General features: G+C 45.0%; 1 protein-coding gene across 4 annotated transcripts in view; it reads left to right on the top strand.

The window, feature by feature from the left end:
* LOC129816567 (receptor tyrosine-protein kinase erbB-4-like) overlaps nt 1-17,774 on the top strand; it is a 634,779-nt gene extending 617,005 nt beyond the window's left edge. For all 4 annotated transcript variants that reach the window (XM_055871183.1, XM_055871182.1, XM_055871185.1 and 1 more), the window contains 8 exons: nt 1,287-1,362; nt 1,509-1,655; nt 2,467-2,564; nt 2,713-2,883; nt 4,595-4,811; nt 4,977-5,111; nt 5,592-5,680; nt 5,972-17,774. In XM_055871183.1, the coding sequence (XP_055727158.1) occupies nt 1,287-1,362; nt 1,509-1,655; nt 2,467-2,564; nt 2,713-2,883; nt 4,595-4,811; nt 4,977-5,111; nt 5,592-5,680; nt 5,972-6,625 (1,587 nt within the window). In that variant the 3' untranslated portion in view covers nt 6,626-17,774. The remainder of the gene's footprint in view (nt 1-1,286; nt 1,363-1,508; nt 1,656-2,466; nt 2,565-2,712; nt 2,884-4,594; nt 4,812-4,976; nt 5,112-5,591; nt 5,681-5,971) is intronic.
* Nucleotides 17,775-18,475: the final 701 nt, after the last annotated feature.

Genomic DNA, 18,475 nt, shown 5'->3' with positions numbered 1-18,475 from the left:
AGGGTGCGTTTATATGCAATAACAATTCACTCATATTTGCTATATTCTAATCATGTGCCAGCATATCACCTATGTACATGCAGGGGTGATACTTGCGCTCCAGTAGATCTGAAGTAATTGGTTGGTGAAACCTGCCAGCCAACCAGAAAACAAGGCGGAGCAATTCAGGCATTCTTGAAAGGCAGAACAATCCGGGCAAACAAACATGATTGTTATAAAGTTGAGGAATATATTTAGAAAGCAGTAGACCTTTAAAATGAAATGTGGAGTAGAGCTTTATAGTTATGTGATGACATCACGTTCCCTGTGTACCTTTAAAATTATTCAGGAATCATAATTCATTCAAAAAACACTGTTTCCATCATCATTTGTCTCAATTAAGAAAATTAGACAAAAGAAAAATCCCCCTCGTCGAGCGGATACAAATGTTGTGGATATTTAGAAAATGTATCCTATATCTGCTGTTTCCATTACACATCAGTCCCCCAAAATTTGCAACATTGCTTTTTTCGAATAATCTTGGGTCAATGGAAACATGCTTAATGACCCTGCAAAAATGGCAAATGGTTTTCATATTGACAAAGATTTGGGATGGTTTTAGAAGGCTTTAGCACAACAGGAGCTCGATACTGTGGCTTTGCTGAAATAAAATGCTATTTTTGTGTTTTCGTTTGAGTTATTTTAGCTCAGTGGGCTTTCATTCATATTTAATTTATCAAGTAAACATCCACTATAACTGCCTTGTTGCCATAGTATTTGCAGCATATTAGCACACAGGCCTATATGGCATACAAACAGCTTTAGTGAAGGTTAAGTTGACCCCAAATGGATCAGTAAATAGATAGCAACTTTACTCCCTTTTCAGACTAATCTTGGTCTGAACACAGCTCTATAACAGTTTACTATTCCTCTAATTGGGTCATTGACATAGGAACAACAGGAAAACTCACATGATACAAATACATCCGTAATATTTATATAGGGTCAGAATTAGACATCATGGGCTGATTGTCCTGGACTTAAAAGCTCCATTGAAAATCTCCAGGAAAATAGCTTTTTACTCCAGAACTAGGCTTAAAACCAGCCCTTTGTTTTTATTCAGTTCATGTTCTCCAACGTTTGTTAAAAAATAAAAGTTATTCTTCTCTTCACTTGTAGATGTCTATTAAGTGAAAGCCATTTTTGTGTAGCTAATTGCCTTCTTGCGTTGCGTACTTGCAGTACGTTGGGTATAAATTATCCATATTATCTAATACAATAAAATATATGTTTCTCTTTACCTCCAGATGCCAATCAAGTGGATGGCCTTGGAGTGTATTCACTACAGGAAGTTTACCCACCAGAGTGACGTGTGGAGCTATGGTAAGGCTGGGCATTAACATCAATTCAATCAATCAACCAATCAATGTGTTTTAACAGTTAAGTAAGATCCCTGGTGAAATCATAAGATTTCCAATATATATACTATGTTTGGCAAAAAAAACATTTAACCTTACACCTCTTCTCAGGGGTGACCATTTGGGAACTGATGACGTTCGGGGGGAAGCCGTATGATGGCATCCCGACCCGGGACATCCCAGACCTGTTGGAGAAGGGAGAGCGTCTTCCCCAACCTCCCATCTGCACCATAGATGTATACATGGTCATGGTGAAATGTAAGCTGCCCTGTATAACCTCTCTCTCTGTCTCTGTCTCTGTCTCTGTCTCTCTGTCTCTTTCTGCCCCTCTCTCTGTCTCACTCTCTCTCACACACACACACACACACACACACACACACACACACACACACACACACACACACACACACACACACACACACACACACACACACACACACACACACACACACAACCCCCCTGCTTTGTCCCCAGCCCTATAGTGTAGGATCACAGACGGTACTATGCCCCCCTGTCCAGGCAGAGACACCATTCCAGCACTACCCTTGTGTTTCCTGGCTGTACTGTGCTGGCTGTGGCTCTTCTCTCTCTGCTGGCTGTGGCTCTTCTCTCTCTGCTGGCTGTGGCTCTTCTCTCTCCTCTGGCTGTGGCCCTCCTCTCACACATTGGGGCCAGGGTGTCTCTGACTGACCAACATCCTCTGTCACCTTCCTCCATGATCCTGTGCCCAATGCCCCTGTAGTACCCACGCCAACCTCTCCCTCATAAAATCGGTCAAAATCAAATCAAATTTGACACATGCTTCGTAAACAACAGGTGTAGACTAACAGACTTACTTACGTGTCCATTTCCACAATGCATAGTTAAAGATAAATATATAAAATAAAATAGAAATGGAAACTGTAGCAGCAGTGTGTGTGGTGGTGAGTGTGTGGCGTCAGTATGCATGGTGTGTATGTGTGTGTTTCTCTCTCTCTTTCTCTCCTTTACTCTGTCGCATTGAGAAATCCTCCTACGGTATACCTTGTCCGTGTTCCCCATCTCTAAAGTTCTTTGTTGTCCCCTCCAGGTTGGATGATAGACGCAGACAGCAGGCCCAAGTTCAAGGAGCTGGCTGCAGAGTTCTGTAGGATGGCCCGGGACCCCCAGCGCTACCTGGTCATCCAGGTGACTTACCTTCCCCTCCTATACCCCTACTTATCCTGGGGAGTAGCGTGAATGACACTCTGATGTGTGGATATCATGACTGTTGAGTAATTTGTATGTCTCTCCCTCCCTCTCCTTCTCCCCCACCACCCCCTCCCTCCCCCTCCAGGGTGATGACCGTATGAAGCTGCCCAGCCCCAACGACAGTACGTTCTTCCAGAGCCTGCTGGATGAGGAGGAACTGGAGGATCTGATGGATGCTGAGGAGTACCTGGTTCCTCAGGCTTTTAATATCCCACCGCTGGCGTACACACCCAGGACACACGTTGATTCCAACAGGGTAAGGCTCTTCTCTCCTCTCCTCTCTTCTCTTTTCTTCTATTTCTTCTCTCCTCTCTCCTCTCCTCTCTTTTCTCCTCTCTTCTCTCCTCTCCTCTCCTCTCCCCTCTTCTCTTCTCTTCTCTTTTCTTCTATTTCTTTTTCTTTTCTCCTCTCCTCTCCTCTCTCCTCCCCTCTTCTCTTCTCTTCTCTTTACTTCTATTTCTTCTTCTTTTCTTCTCTCCTCTCTCCTCTCTTCTCCCCTCTTCTCTTCTCTTCTCTTTACTTCTATTTCTTCTTCTTTTCTTCTCTCCTCTCTTTTCTCCTCTCTCCTATCCTCTCTCCTCCCCTCTTCTCTTCTCTTTTCTTCTATTTCTTCTTCTTTTCTTCTCTCATCTCTGGTGGTCCCGTGTGGCTCAGTTGGTAGAGCATGGCGCTTGCAACGCCAGGGTTGTGGGTTCAATTCCCACGGGGGGACCAGGATGAATATGTATGAACTTTCAAATTTGTAATTCGCTCTAGATAAGAGCGTCTGCTAAATGACTTAAATGTAAATCTCTTCTATCCTCTCTTATCCTCTCCTCTCTTCTCCCCTCTTCTCTTCTCCCATCTTCTCTTCTGTTTCTTCTTATTTTCTTCTCTCCTCTCTCTTCTCCTCTCCTCTCTCATCTTCTCTTTCTTCTATTTCTTATTCTTTTCTTCTCTCCTCTCTCCTCTTCTCTCCTCTTTATCCAACAGGTTAAGGACCTGTGTACACAATGCCCTTCTCAGTATACATTCTATTATATTCTATAAAAATAATTTGATTGCTCTTCCCTAACTTCTTTACTTAGAAGCCTGGCTACAAAGTGTCCTTTGATATTTAATCGCAGTCTTATACAACCGAAGACAAAGATCACACTGAGCTACTCCATCATTCAACCTGTGTTCTCTTCATGATAAACTCCCCTTAAATTCTGCCTTAAAGTGTTTTCTTCTGATGTCTGTTTCGGGTACATTGTGTTGACTAGTTGATTTCCCATGTTGGTTGGACTCATCTGTTGCACTGAAATTGGATTCCACTTCTCAGGATATAACTGCAGTGTATATTACCACAACATACAGTACATACACTGACAGAATCTTGTAGGGCTACGTAAAACCAAGAGCCACAGTATTTAGTGTGTTGTTATGGATGATGAGGAGGAAGAGAGGAGGAACAACATAGGAGGCGATGGGAGGAGTTGACAGAAGAGGAGTGACAGAGGAGAAATAGTTACAGGGTAGAAGGTTCACAGTGTGAGCTCTGGAGTCTAGGAGAAGGAAGAGAGGAGGATGAGTGGAGTTGACACAGGAGGAGTGATTCTGAGTGTGTAGCTATAAGGTGGAGGGTACACAGCGTGAGAGAGAGTCTCCGCAGTGAGTGCTGACTACACACCTGCAGACCACCGCTGAGACTAAGAGATCAGGAGGGGTAGGAGGTGACGGGGACGGGTAGAGACCACTCACCCACAGGAGGGGTGAGGACAGGGGAGGATGGAGGAGGAGGGAGAAGGAGGGATGAGGGGGGAGGGTGTTGGAGCATGAGGAGAAGGGAGATGAAGGAGACTGACTCTCCCTTGAACCAATACTCTTGAACACAAGTACCAACACTCAGGAGTATGTATTAGACCCCTGTGTCCTCTTATGCCCCTGCAGAACCCACAGCCCATCAATGTGTACAGTACATTAAACGTCTCCTTGTTTCCCTACAGAACCAGTTTGTGTACCAAGACCCTAGTTTCGATATGGAGGACATGTTGGGGACCATCCCGCGGGTGCTGTCCCTGTCCCCAGGGGACCAGTCTGCAGGGGGGCAGGGCGGTAGCGGCCCGGAGCACCAACGCTTCGAGGACCAGCGCTGTAACGGCACACTGAGGAAGCAGGCAATTCCCCGGAACGCGGGACTTCCTGGTTCAGACGGAGCACCAGGTGATGCCTCTTTTAGCACTGTTATTTTAGCTTCCTTGATGCTAAATATATTTTGTTGATTTTTAATCTTTGTTTGTTTGTGTTTTATTTGCCTACGTAGAGCGTTGAAATTCCTATTTAATGAAAAGCCCTATACAAATAAATGGTTTTATTATAATTATTTAGCCTCAGGTCCAGTGGAGAACAGCAGTGGACAGCGCTACAGTGCAGACCCAACCATCATGCTGGGGGAGAGAGGAGCTAGAGGAGACACCGACCAGGATGGATACCTGACCGCCATGAGGGAGAAGGCCACCTCAGGTACAACATGGTGTCACTATTCATTGTTTTCCTTTCCTCACCTAATGCCATGTACTACAGGAAGCACGTCTTAACTGTTTATAATGTCTTTCCTTGAAATAGCTTTTATCCACAGCCAAAGGCTTTTAGTTCTGAAGCTTTGCAGTGACTGATCCAGTTAGACAAAAGACCAAAGTTCAGAAATTCTCAAATAGGTGAACGGTTCTGATCCTTTCCTATGAGCCTAGTCTGTTACCAGATGGGTGTACTGTTCTGTAGTGTACCTGGTGATATCAGATTCCAGGTTTCATCATCTCTTTCTCACCCTTTGATTCAGACAGAGAGCTGTAGAGACCTAAGCTTACACACCATCTCACACACACATAGAGGCATGTCAGATGCTAGTGAAGAGATCCGTAGATACTGCAAGCCTTCTGTTCATCCTTTGAAAACCTCTAACCTCTCTCTCTGTATATCTCTCTCTTCCCCCCTCTCTAACAGACTATCTCAACCCTGTGGAGGAGAACCCATTCGTGACCCGTCGGAGGAATGGAGCTGCCCTAACCCTGGACAGCTGTAACCCCTATCAGGTGGACTTTTTCATTAGTATTAGTGCTATTTCTTATGGACTGCTCGCTCCAGAATTTTTATACCCTTTTCATTTTACTGTTATCGACATTTCCCCCCTCCCCCTTTTTTTCTACTATTTTTTGAATCTGGTAAAGTGTTTTTTGACCCCCGTTAATCCTTAGGAGTCTAAGTCATTTGTTCATGATATCTACTAACCAAACACATGTAATTGTCATACGATAGTAATAACATGGACCATCTAGCTATTTGAAAGCACTTTAACTAAACTTTGACTTGACTTGACTTGACAGGTGGCACCCAGCGGCCCCCAACAGGCAGGCTCTGGCCCCAGAGTGGAGGACGAATACGTCAACGAGCCCCTCTACCTCAACACCTTCCACAACCCCGGAGTGGGAGACTACAGTGACTACACCCTGAAGAAGAATGGGTTCACTGGGGGACACAACCCTGCCCTCGCCACCCTGGTAAGCCAACCAGGCGTCATTGGCCTCACTGCTGGTCAATCAGGCACCGCCCAGGTAGGAAACCCTGGTCACAGCGTCCAGGCAGCCCACGCCCATGGAGTCTCTGCACAACCAGGATACTCTGTTCCTCCAGGCCTCGGTATAGCCGGCGCCCACCCAGGCCACCCCTCCCACCCAGCCCACCCCGGGTATACCCTTCACCCCGGCCTCACAGGCACCATCATGTTGGACAAGAAGAATAGACAAGACAAGAACAAGACTTTTGACAATCCAGAGTACTGGCAGCATAGCCTCCCTCCCAAGGCCACCCTGCACAACCCTGAGTACTTGCAGGACTGCAGCACGCGCTTCTTCTACCGGCAGAACGGACGCATCCGGCCCGCCGTGGCCGAGAACCAGGAGTACCTGACAGAGTTCGCCCTGAAACCTGGGACCGTGCTGCCGCCCCCACCCTACAGACAGAGGAACACTGTGGTGTAACGGGGAGGAGGATGAGGAGGAAAGAGGGTCTGGTCCAGGAAAGGTGGAAGACAAGGGAGGAGGAGGGTATGGATGGGAGTCCCTCTCTCACTCAGCCACACAATATTTACGTATCAACCCTGGTTCCCTTCACCAGCACTGGACTGACACATCTGAACTGACACTGGATTACAGTAACATTACAGTAATATTATATTTTAAAACATAGTGCTGAGAGCCTCCCACCTCCTACGAACCCAGGACTGATGTTCTCCTCTCTGTCTGTCTATGTCCTCTACACTGGATTACAGTCACATTACACAGAAGTACTACAGTAATATTACAGTAATATACACTGAAAGTTTTCACAGATTCACCTGTAACCGAATACCCGAGACCCGATCTGGGACCCAAGTGGGGTCGGATCCAGAATTCTAAATAATGGGTCTGGGTCAGATTTGATATGATTGTCACGAGTCTCGTGTATGTGTAATTTTAACTAACTTGTCCGGAAGGACCGTAAAGATCCAAACGCGACGGCTGCAGAAGAGAGGGAGAGAGAGAAATTGAGTAATTTATGCTGCTACTCTGCTTTTCACGAGAGTGGTGCGTGTAGCTTGTTGTTGTTGCTGGCCAATCATAGGTCATCAAAGCGGCAGTAGGCTACAGTCATAGAGTCTCCTTGTGGGGCAAAAGTTAGGAGATAGCTAATCAATGGAAGATGGAATTAAAATGACAGAATTAAAAGTTCGAGAAGGATAGGCTACAATGACCGAGAGCCAATAGGTAGGCTGCTACTTTATATTCTAAAAGGAGTCATTGTTGTTTGTAACTGTGTAGGACGAGACCGCGCATGCAGCCTCAATTAGCCTAGCTAGCTAGCTAGCTTAAGTAGCTGCTCTTGGTTGGATTAACTCAAGGCAGGTACTACGTAATCATATTCAATGATAAATAACCTAGCTTTGGCAGCTATTAGTCTACTATAGTGCGAGTTGGCTTGGTTGGTTGCCATCTTTCGTCTCTCCCTCCGTGCTCCCTGTGTCACTTGCTCACACTCACAGTAGCCTACACACACAGCACGGCCCCTGCTAGAGCATCACCTCTCTCTACCTTCTCTCCCTCGCTCTTTATCAGCTCCGGTTAATAAAGTAGCTTAAAAATGTACTTTTCTGCTGCTTCCCTCACTCAGATTGGATCCGACCAGGTCTATACGGAACGGATCTAGTTGTCCTCAGGTCCATTTGGAATGGGTCTCTATATTGAGAAAAATATATTTATGCATATTGGGTCCGGGTGGGAAGGCCCAGGTCCATTTCGGAATGTGTCCAACTTTTTGGACACGTCAAGGCATTTAATATAAACTGTTGAGAGCCTCCCCCCACCCAATAACCCAGGACTGGTTTGATAATTGACAGCCTCACCGGTCACTCTCAGCCCCATTCTTAACTCCTCCGATAATGTGCCCATTACTCACCCTCAGCCCCGCCCCTTCAGTGTTGATTACAACAACAACAGAAGGCTACGTGAAAAGTTACATGTAATGACAAACAGTATCGGTCTCTGTAGGTGTAAACAGACAGGATGAAGGCCAAGGAACAAGGAACTTGAAGCACTTACACTTACAGTATATTGTTTGCTCATGATCTCTAATATATTATTTTATTATTAATAAGATTTGTGTAAGAACCATGCAGTGATTCACAATCAATACACTACACTGAAAGTCTTGGAGCAGCACATTTTTCCAACTGGGTTAAATGCATATTGTAGCAATCCACCATCCACACATACAGGAATGTCATGATAGCCGTTGGTGTGCAGTATATCAGGTTCATATAGGAGAACACGTAATACATCTGCGTATACACTGCTGTTCCGTGACTGTCTCTCAAGCCCCAGCCACGCCATACATCTGTCACATAATGTGGAGTATGCATTCCTGTCCGCTGACTGGCTGGCTGGCTCTGTGTGGCATCTTTGATGTTGACATGGTTCGAACCCCTCTGAATATGTAATAGAATTCGTACATTTATTATACAGCTCCGCTCATATCAGCTATAACATGTTAATTTGTATCTCGCGAAAAAGGAAGATGTGCTCCCAACCTTGACACATCAATAACCCTGTTCTAATTCTATATACTTACATGCACAATATAGACATACATGCAAGCATGCACACAAAAACACACATATACACATACACAGAGAAAGAGATAACATTAGCGCCGTGTGCAGTACGTTTCTGGACCAGGAGCTCCATTGCCCTTGGGTTCTAAAGCAGTGGAGATAACAGAAGCAAAGTCAGTGCAGCGCGATGACAAGACAAAGCCATTCAGCAAGTAAATGCCACAATGTTATATGTATGCAAAGCTTGAAGGGGCTATGCTGAACACAGTGAAATACAGCAAGCAGAAAGTGGCACAGGATTTAAGAGAGAATAGGCTTATCTGTAAGGAGAGGATCGCCACCACCCAGCCATGGTGTTCCTTCTAACCCACATGACTTCTGAGGCAGACAAATGACAAACCCCTGAATCGATGCAGTCATAGAATATAAATAGGAAACTGCTATATGTTGCAATATCTGTTTTTTACTGACAAACCCTCGCAGTCTGTCTGTTTGCTTCCCTATCAGAGCTGGTTACAAAGACCTCAGGAAAGGACTGATAAGATGGGGACTGTACTCTAAACTAGACAGACAGACAGACAGACAGACAGACAGACAGACAGACAGACAGACAGACAGAGAAAGAGATGGCAGGGTTGTGTTAATTTGGTACCTAACAGAAGACAACAGACTGAAATAGGGAGGCATTATCTGGACCTTGTGAAGCGGTTTGTTAAGGTGTCCCATAATGAACATGACCCACGTGTGTGGAGAAATGAAGGATTCGAGGGGACTGGATGGGTGGCAGGCAACAGACACCAGTTTTTCTGGGACGGGAGAGGCCTGAAAACTTGGTCTGGTCCTGGGCGTTAAGAAGCATAACTAAGCCCCAATGTGGTGGACACTACCCTGCAGGAGAGGAATTGTGAGTGCTGGTCAAACTGAATAGGAGAGCCTGAGAAGCTGATCTGGTCTTGGGTTGGCCATGGGTAGGGAGGAGTGAAGAAAGCATGGAAATACACTGGATATTAACCTATTACTCGCCAAGTAGACTGTCCTCATTACCAGACATGTTCTGTGGATTAACAGAACATCAGATAAGGACAGTTGAAATGCTGTATTTATTACTATATTACAAATAAAACAAGACTGTCTGAACACTAAACTGGTCCATAAAACCAAGGCATTTGCTCCACCACCAAATTCCTCTCTCCCCTACTACGTAAAGTACAGTGCATCCCCTCTTCAACAGTTTGGACTGGAGAATAAAACTGTGGCAAAACATTTGGAGAGATGTCCTTCCTCCACAATTACATTGTCATTAAGGAAACACAGAAGCTACAGCGATCGAGGACATTGAACACTTTTCTATTCATGTTTGAAAATAATGTTTAGATAGCACAGGTAGACAGACCCCATATCTATGGGAGGCCAGATCCATGTGTCTCAGAATACTGCCAGATCATTCTTGTTTTCGCTGCTAGTAGAGGGGGAATACTGTTATCTAGAGAGAAATATTTTGATTTTGGCCTTTTAGATTTTTTGGCGATTTGATAGGACTTATTAACCATTCTGGCACAGCCAAACCTCTCTCTTCATTGTTTCCCCAGCCAGAAGCACATCCGATTCTCCATCGGTTCATTTTAATGATGTTTTATCTATCGCATTGCAGCTAGAGAAAAGGCAGATAGCCTACTCCATTTCACTGTTCATTTTCTCTGCATTGTGGCTTCTGTTTGTAATTTCTCAGTGTGTTTGCATAATGAAGGACAATCCACAGATGGAGCACTTTATTAATAATGAAGACAAGCAGCAGGGTAGACAAGCAGCAGGGTAGACAAGCAGCAGGGAAGACAAGCAGCAGGGAAGACAAGCAGCAGGGTAGACCAGCAGCAGGGTAGCCAAGCAGCAGGGAAGACAAGCAGCAGGGAAGACAAGCAGCAGGGTAGACAAGCAGCAGGGTAGACAAGCAGCAGGGTAGCCAAGCAGCAGGGTAGACAAGCAGCAGGGTAGACAAGCAGCAGGGTAGCCAAGCAGCAGGGTAGCCAAGCAGCAGGGTAGACAAGCAGCAGAGAAGACAAGCAGCAGGGTAGACAAGCAGCAGGGTAGACAAGCAGCAGGGTAGGCAATCAGCAGGGTAGACAAGCACTAGGGTAGCCAAGAAGCAGGGTAGACAAGCAGCAGGGTAGACAAGCAGCAGGGTAGCCAAGCAGCAGGGAAGACAAGCAGCAGGGTAGACCAGCAGCAGGGTAGCCAAGCAGCAGGGAAGACAAGCAGCAGGGAAGACAAGCAGCAGGGTAGACAAGCAGCAGGGTAGACAAGCAGCAGGGAAGACAAGCAGCAGGGAAGACAAGCAGCAGGGTAGCCAAGCAGCAGGGAAGACAAGCAGCAGGGTAGACAAGCAGCAGGGTAGACAAGCAGCAGGGTAGCCAAGCAGCAGGGTAGCCAAGCAGCAGGGTAGCCAAGCAGCAGGGTAGCCAAGCAGCAGAGAAGACAAGCAGCAGAGAAGACAAGCAGCAGGGTAGACAAGCAGCAGGGTAGACAAGCAGCAGGGTAGACAAGCAGCAGGGTAGACAAGCAGCAGGGTAGGCAATCAGCAGGGTAGACAAGCACTAGGGTAGCCAAGAAGCAGGGTAGACAAGCAGCAGGGTAGACAAGCAGCAGGGTAGACAAGCAGCAGGGAAGACAAGCAGCAGGGTAGACAAGCAGCAGAGAAGACAAGCAGCAGAGAAGACAAGCAGCAGGGTAGACAAGCAGCAGGGTAGACAAGCAGCAGGGTAGACAAGCAGCAGGGAAGACAAGCAGCAGGGAAGACAAGTAGCAGGGTAGACAAGCAGCAGGGTAGACAAGCAGCAGGGTAGACAAGCAACAGGTTAGACAAGCAGCAGGGAAGACAAGCAGCAGGGTAGACAAGCAGCAGGGAAGACAAGCAGCAGGGTAGACAAGCAGCAGGGTAGACAAGCAGCAGGGAAGAAAAGCAGCAGGGTAGACAAGCAGCAGTGTAGACAAGCAGCAGGGAAGACAAGCAGCAGGGTAGACAAGCAGCAGGGAAGACAAGCAGCAGGGTAGACAAGCAGCAGGGTAGACAAGCAGCAGGGTAGACAAGCAGCAGGGTAGACAAGCAGCAGAGAAGACAAGCAGCAGGGTAGACAAGCAGCAGGGTAGACAAGCAGCAGGGAAGACAAGCAGCAGGGTAGACAAGCAGCAGGGTAGACAAGCAGCAGGGTAGACAAGCAGCAGGGAAGACAAGTAGCAGGGTAGACAAGCAGCAGGGTAGACAAGCAGCAGGGTAGACAAGCAGCAGGGTAGACAAGCAGCAGGGTAGACAAGCAGCAGGGTAGACAAGCAGCAGAGAAGACAAGCAGCAGGGTAGACAAGCAGCAGGGTAGACAAGCAGCAGGGAAGACAAGCAGCAGGGTAGACAAGCAGCAGGGTAGACAAGCAGCAGGGTAGACAAGCAGCAGGGTAGACAAGCAGCAGGGAAGACAAGCAGCAGGGTAGACAAGCAGCAGGGTAGACAAGCAGCAGGGTATAAGAGAGAAGGGTTAGTACAGCGTTTCCCAAACTCGGTCGTGGGGACCCCAAGGGGTGCAGCTTTTCGTTTTTACCCTAGCACTGCACAGCTGATTCAAATAATCAAGGGGTGGAGACCCTGGGAAACCCTGGTCTAGAACCCTGGTCTAGAACCACTGACAGGAGGACTAGAAATGCGTTCATTGGCTCACCACTACCATGATAATAGAATGAAAAGTGGAATGAAAAGGAGTAAAAAGTCAGGGAGATTTTGGAGAAGCATTGTGTTATTTATTTTTTATTTTAGTCAAACAGAGATGTTTCCTGGACGGTGTGTTTATCTCCAGTTCTCTTCCTTATTAATTAAAAATATTACTTGCCAAGTGAGTTCCAGCTGAAGCACTTCAAAACTTAGTGGGGCAGCAGGTAGCCTAGTGTTTAAGTAACATAAAGGTCGCTGGTTCAAATCTCTGAGCCGACTAGGTGAAAACTGCCGATGTGCCCTTGAGCAAGTCACTTAACACTAATTGCTCCTGTAAGTTGCTCTGGATAAGAGTGTCTGCTAAATGACTATGATGTCAATGTAAAATGTTGTGATAGGCTAGCTAGCTAGTAGGAAAAGCTACATTGGCAGGTTCATGAAAGTGGATATATGCCTGTTTATATAGCTGAAGTAGTACAGAGCCTAGTCCTAGCGGACAAAACTACATTGGTAGCATCGCTACAGAGCTTATAGTCCTTGCCAACAAAGCTACATTGGAAGAACCATGGGAAAATATAGAGCTGTTTAGATAGCTGATCATGAGGCATTACAGAGCCTAGTCCTTGTGGACACAGAACGCTACAGTGGTAGAATTGCTAGAGAACTTATAGTCCTTGCAGACAATATCCATTGTTGGATATTAGGCCTGATTGAATCAGCTGTGTATTGCTAGGTCAAAACGTTCTCATTTTGGAGGATAAATTGAATAGTTTTTCTGATTTATTAAATAGGTTTTTTGATTTAAGATGATTTATTAAATAGATTTTCTGATTTAAGATGATTCATTAAATAGGTTTTCTGATTTAAGATGATTCATTAAATTTAAATAGGTTTTCTTATTTAAGATCATTAGTTTGAGAGCTAACATTTACTGTATCTGTATGCATTCTCCTTGTGTAATGGAAGATTGGAGTCTATGTTCTAGTTGGAGATTTTACTGACACGTTTTACCAGAGATTATGAACATGGTCATGGGGATGTTGGTGCAATAACAGCATATGAGAGTGATGTTGGGAGGAGTCATGATGGATCTCACTGGTCAGTTACAGACAGTCTAAAGGAGAATACAACATCAGTGGCCAGTTGCATAAAATACCTATGGTAACGAGAAATAATCCCTCAAAGTAAACCCTTATATGAAGGTGTTGTATGCAATCAGACACAGGCTCTCAAAATCCTAGCATAGCATCACACAGGGCTTTTAGCTAGCAGGGTGCTATAGCTTTCCTTGTACACTAAAGCTGCTATGTTCTGCTGTTCTGTTCCGTGGGGAAATCATGTCACCCAGCATCTCCATTTCCAGAGAAATACTGGCGGACAGGGCAACAGTTTCCAATCCTTAGCGGGGTAAACGGCAGAGATATTAGCATTCCACAAATGTTACGAGGTCAATGCATCAATGTTACAATAGGTTGTCTGAGAATCAGCATTTAGGCTCTGTGTTGCGCTATAATGGCAGCAAGGGAAGCCAGTTGAGTTTTACTTCATCTCAAAAGATGACTAAAGAAATGTACACTACATGACCAAAAATATGTTGAACCCTGCTCTTCGAACATCTCTTTCCAAAATCATGGCCATTAATATGGAGTTGGTCTCCACTTTGCTGCTATAACAACCTCTACTCTTCTGGGAAGGCTTTCCACTAGGTGTTGGAACATTGTTGCGGGGACTTGCTTCCATTCAGACACAAGGGCGTTCCAATTCATCCCAAACGTGTTTGATGGGGTGGAGGTCAGGGCTCTGTGCAGACCAGTCAATTTCTTCCACACCGATCTCGACAAATCATTTCTGTATTCACCTCGCTTTGTTCACAGGGGCATTGTCATGCTGAAACAGGAAAGGGCCTCCGGAGAACGCATTTCGGAGAACGCGTTTCCACTGCTCCAGAGTCCAATGGTGGTGTGTTTTACACCACTCTAGCTGACGCTTGGCATTGCGCATGGTGATCTTAGGCTTGTGTGCGGCTGCTCGGCCATGGATTTCCATTTCATGATGCTCCTGACAAACCGTTCATGTGCTGACGTTGCTTCCAGAAGCAGTTTGGAACTTGGTAGTGAGTATTGCAACCGACAACAGACAATTTTTAAGTGGTACGTGCTTCAACACTCGGAGGTCCTGTTCTGTGAGGTTGTGTGGCCTACCATTTCGCGGCTGAGCCGATGTTTCTCCTAGACGTTTCCACTTCACAATAACAGCACTTACACAAACTAGCACTTTTACAAACTGACTTGTTGGAAAGGTGGCATCCTATGACGGTGCCACGTTAAAAGTCACTGAGCTCTTCAGTAAGGCCATTCTACTGCCAATGTTTGTCTATGGCGATTGCATGGCTGTTTGATCGATGTTATACACCTGACTGCAACTGGTGTGGCTGAAATAGCCAAATCCACAAATTCAAAGGGGGTCCACATACTTTTGTATATATAATGTACAGTATGTAGCAAACACTGTTGTTGAAGTGGAATGGTGTGCATTTAAAATCTGACTACCATAAAGCAGCTAAATGAGGAGCAACTTAAACAAGACCAAAATGATTTTGAAGAAGCGACCGGTGAGGAGTTTTAGAAGTGAGAGTCATGAATTTAATTTAATTTAATGAATTATGTATTTGATGGTTGCTTTAGCAAAATCGTTTAGGTACAAAAGGAGCTCAAATATTTCCTCTCTTTTATTTCAACACTGATTGTGCACACACATTTTAATCAACAATGTTGAAAGTGTCACATTTATTTGATTCAGCTACTATTGTATTTATGGTTTTGGGGTATAATAATCAAAACAGATGTAACCATGACATCTGAAAGAGCATTGTAAATTGTGTTAATGATGATGTTTCTTACTCTCAATGGGGGGGATTCATAATGGCAATAGATGGTTGTTTCTTTGACTGCGTTGCTGTGAGTTGGGGCACAGACATTGTGGTGAAAGCCTCTTCCACGCTGTTGTATTTCAATGTTACTCTGAACTGGGTCCACTCCTGGATCCACAACTTGGAGAAAATACTTAAAGTACATAATGGAAAGATTCCTGTAATTTCTTACAATACGAAATATTAATTTCTAAGGTCAATTCTTGCAATTGTTATGGTATTGAAATGTACAGTTTGATCCAATAAGCCTTTCCTGTTTCTTCATGGACTGAAGTATCCCATTGCACATAGATGTGACTTAAAACCCTACATATACAAGTAAATACTGTATGAGAGGCTGCACTCAGTGCGTCTTGCAACTTGACACAATGCTTATTGTTTCAGTGAAGATACGTCCCTGTTATATAACTGATAACTGATATATAACTGATATATAACTGTTATATAACAAATAATATTCATACAATTCATCATATATTATAACACACAAAAACTGTACATTTATCACACTCAGCTAATTTTACAGTGGTTCTATAGTTTCTGAATGATGAAACAACAGGAAAAGACTGCCGTTGTAGAGGAAGCACAGTTTACAATACATGCTGGTTTGATGGTAACACTAAACTAATATACGGGAGAGCATTTTTTTTTAAAGGTCACACAGGCAAAATACAGAATTCCTGATCATTTTACTACTGTTCTTCAACCAAGAAAATGTGAATAGTATTTTTATAGATAGTGGAAGAATTGGCCAGGTGCATTTGTAAATAGTAGGAAAGCAATGCTTTTTGGGCTGCCATGTTTTCGATTTATCTTTTATCCTTGGCATATTACTGCTTTTTGCTTAATATTTTTGTGTATTATCAGTTTACTTCTTGGTTTTTATGTCTGTATATATATATATATGTATTTGACCCGTGAATTCTGATTTGAAAAAGCTTGCCGGCTTTCTAGTGCCCCGCTGTTTTCCTCGTATCTGTATTTAGCACAACTTGGTGGACTTTGTGTTTTAAAAACCTCTTGCTCACTGTATAGAGGTGCTTTTCCTTGTTTTGGGTGTATCTTTTATCTTTCAGTTGCCTCTCCACCCCCCCCCCCCTCTCCTCTCCTTCCCCACTCCATCCTCTCTATCCTCCCCTTGCTATCCTCTCCTCTCCCCCTCCCCTCTCCATCCTCCCCTATCCATCCTCCCCTCTCCTTCCTCTCCATCCTCCCCTCTCCCCTCTCCCCTCTCATCCTCTTCTCTCCTTCTCCTCTCCATCCTCTCCTCCCCCCTCCCCTCTCCATCCTCTCTCACCCCCTCCCTACTCCATCCTCTCCTCTCCTTCCCGTCTCCACTCTCTCCTTCCTCTCCTCTCCATCCTCCCCTCTCAATCGTCTCCTCCTTCCCTTCTCCATCCTCCCCTCTCCATCCTCTCCTCTCGTCTAGCCATTTGAATTTGTACAGAACCCACCCATCAGAGAGACTCAGCCTATGTTGTAATACTGATGAGTACTCCACTATCCTTTATTTACTGTATATTCCTCTCTCTCTCTCTATTTGTCTTTCTCTCTCAACATTCTTTCGTATCAATTTCACTGGTTTTCATAATCAATATGTATTTATTGCCTACCTGGGCTCCCGAGTGGGGCAGCGGTCTAAGGCACTGCATCTAAGTGCCAGAGGCATCACTACAGACCCTGGTTCGATTCCAGGCTGTATCACAACCGGCCGTGATTGGGAGACCCATAGGGCGGCGCACAATTGGCCCAGCGTCATCTGGGTTAGGGTTTGTTCTGAATTGACTTGCCTTAATTGACTTGCCTAGGTAAATAAGCCTATGGTCTGTGGAACCACTATAGGCCTTGGATAATGCATACATACTGTACCCACAGACACAGTTTAACAAACCCAACCAGCCTTTGATCTTGTTGGGCAGCCACAACAAGCCTCAAATAATGGTAAATTGACTGGTGTACCTGCTGGGCTCCAGTCAAGGTCCCTGACCCCTGTTTTCTGATGGAGCCATCAGATAAACCAAATAGCTTGTTGGCTGGTTTATACTGTATATTTAAATTTACATATCATTCAGTTGGTCTATGGATAATGGTTTGGTTTATTAATTTGATTCATCATGACTTCATTGATTGGTTGATTGGGACTTGTTTGACTGTAGTATCAGAATGTCCTGGTCCAGGCTTCAGACAGAGCTCTAGCAGCAGACCTACTGACGCTTGGCTGAGGTTCCCAGGAGGAGAGCTCTATTCTTTCTTTCCATCCCTTTGCTTTACAGGCTGTTATTGTTCGAATATACTTCAGCGCTGCTTCCAACTTGTTTTACCATTCCCAAGGCTATAGCATTTTCCCGCAGTTTTGTTACATGAATCTGTCAAAAATATATTTTTAATTTAATATGAATAAATATCAATGCAATATTACAGATGTGTGTTCTGAACTTTGTTTTTCTGTAATAAGGTTTTTGTGTGTGTTTTGGTGCGTGCGTGCGAGCATCCCGCAATCTCCACAATCTGCTGAAACTCGACAGTACATTGTCCGAGCCACATTAAAATGTCAGCTGTTTGCTTTGCATATGAGCACATCTCTTTATGAGTTCCTCTCTATTCTGTCTCGCTACAGTCTGGTAGACGCCCACTCTCAAACGCTCTGCCTTGCCCCAAACTCTTCAATGTTTGCAGTTTTGAAAGGTGTAAGCAGTATGGTGGAAGCTGTGCTACTGCACTGCTTATACCTATCCACACCCTTGTGATCTGCAAAGGTTAAAGGGTGAGGGCCAAGGGGGTTGGGTAGGGAGCGAATTGGGACTGGCTGTGGGTGTACACCAGACAGTAGCCAGACAATCTCATTTAAGTTCAATAATAAGGAAGGAAGGAAAGACACAGTCACATGACACCAACTCACACATACTCCTGTAAGATCACACAGGAGGAGCCAATAATGAAGTGTCACTATATCTTACACCAATCATGTGTATGATAGATGCAGCCCTTCTCCCAAAGATGCCATTTTATGGCATTATCATTGGAAATTCAATACTGAATACCAGCCAGCCAGATCTGCATTTTGTGAGGCTCCTGCCCTGCGCAGTCAAATCAGTTGCCTTAAGATGTTAATAGAGTGA

Source organism: Salvelinus fontinalis, chromosome 19 (assembly GCF_029448725.1).
Source record: "Salvelinus fontinalis isolate EN_2023a chromosome 19, ASM2944872v1, whole genome shotgun sequence".
Classification (NCBI taxonomy): domain Eukaryota; kingdom Metazoa; phylum Chordata; class Actinopteri; order Salmoniformes; family Salmonidae; genus Salvelinus; species Salvelinus fontinalis.
This window is presented reverse-complemented; position numbering and strand designations above follow the sequence as displayed.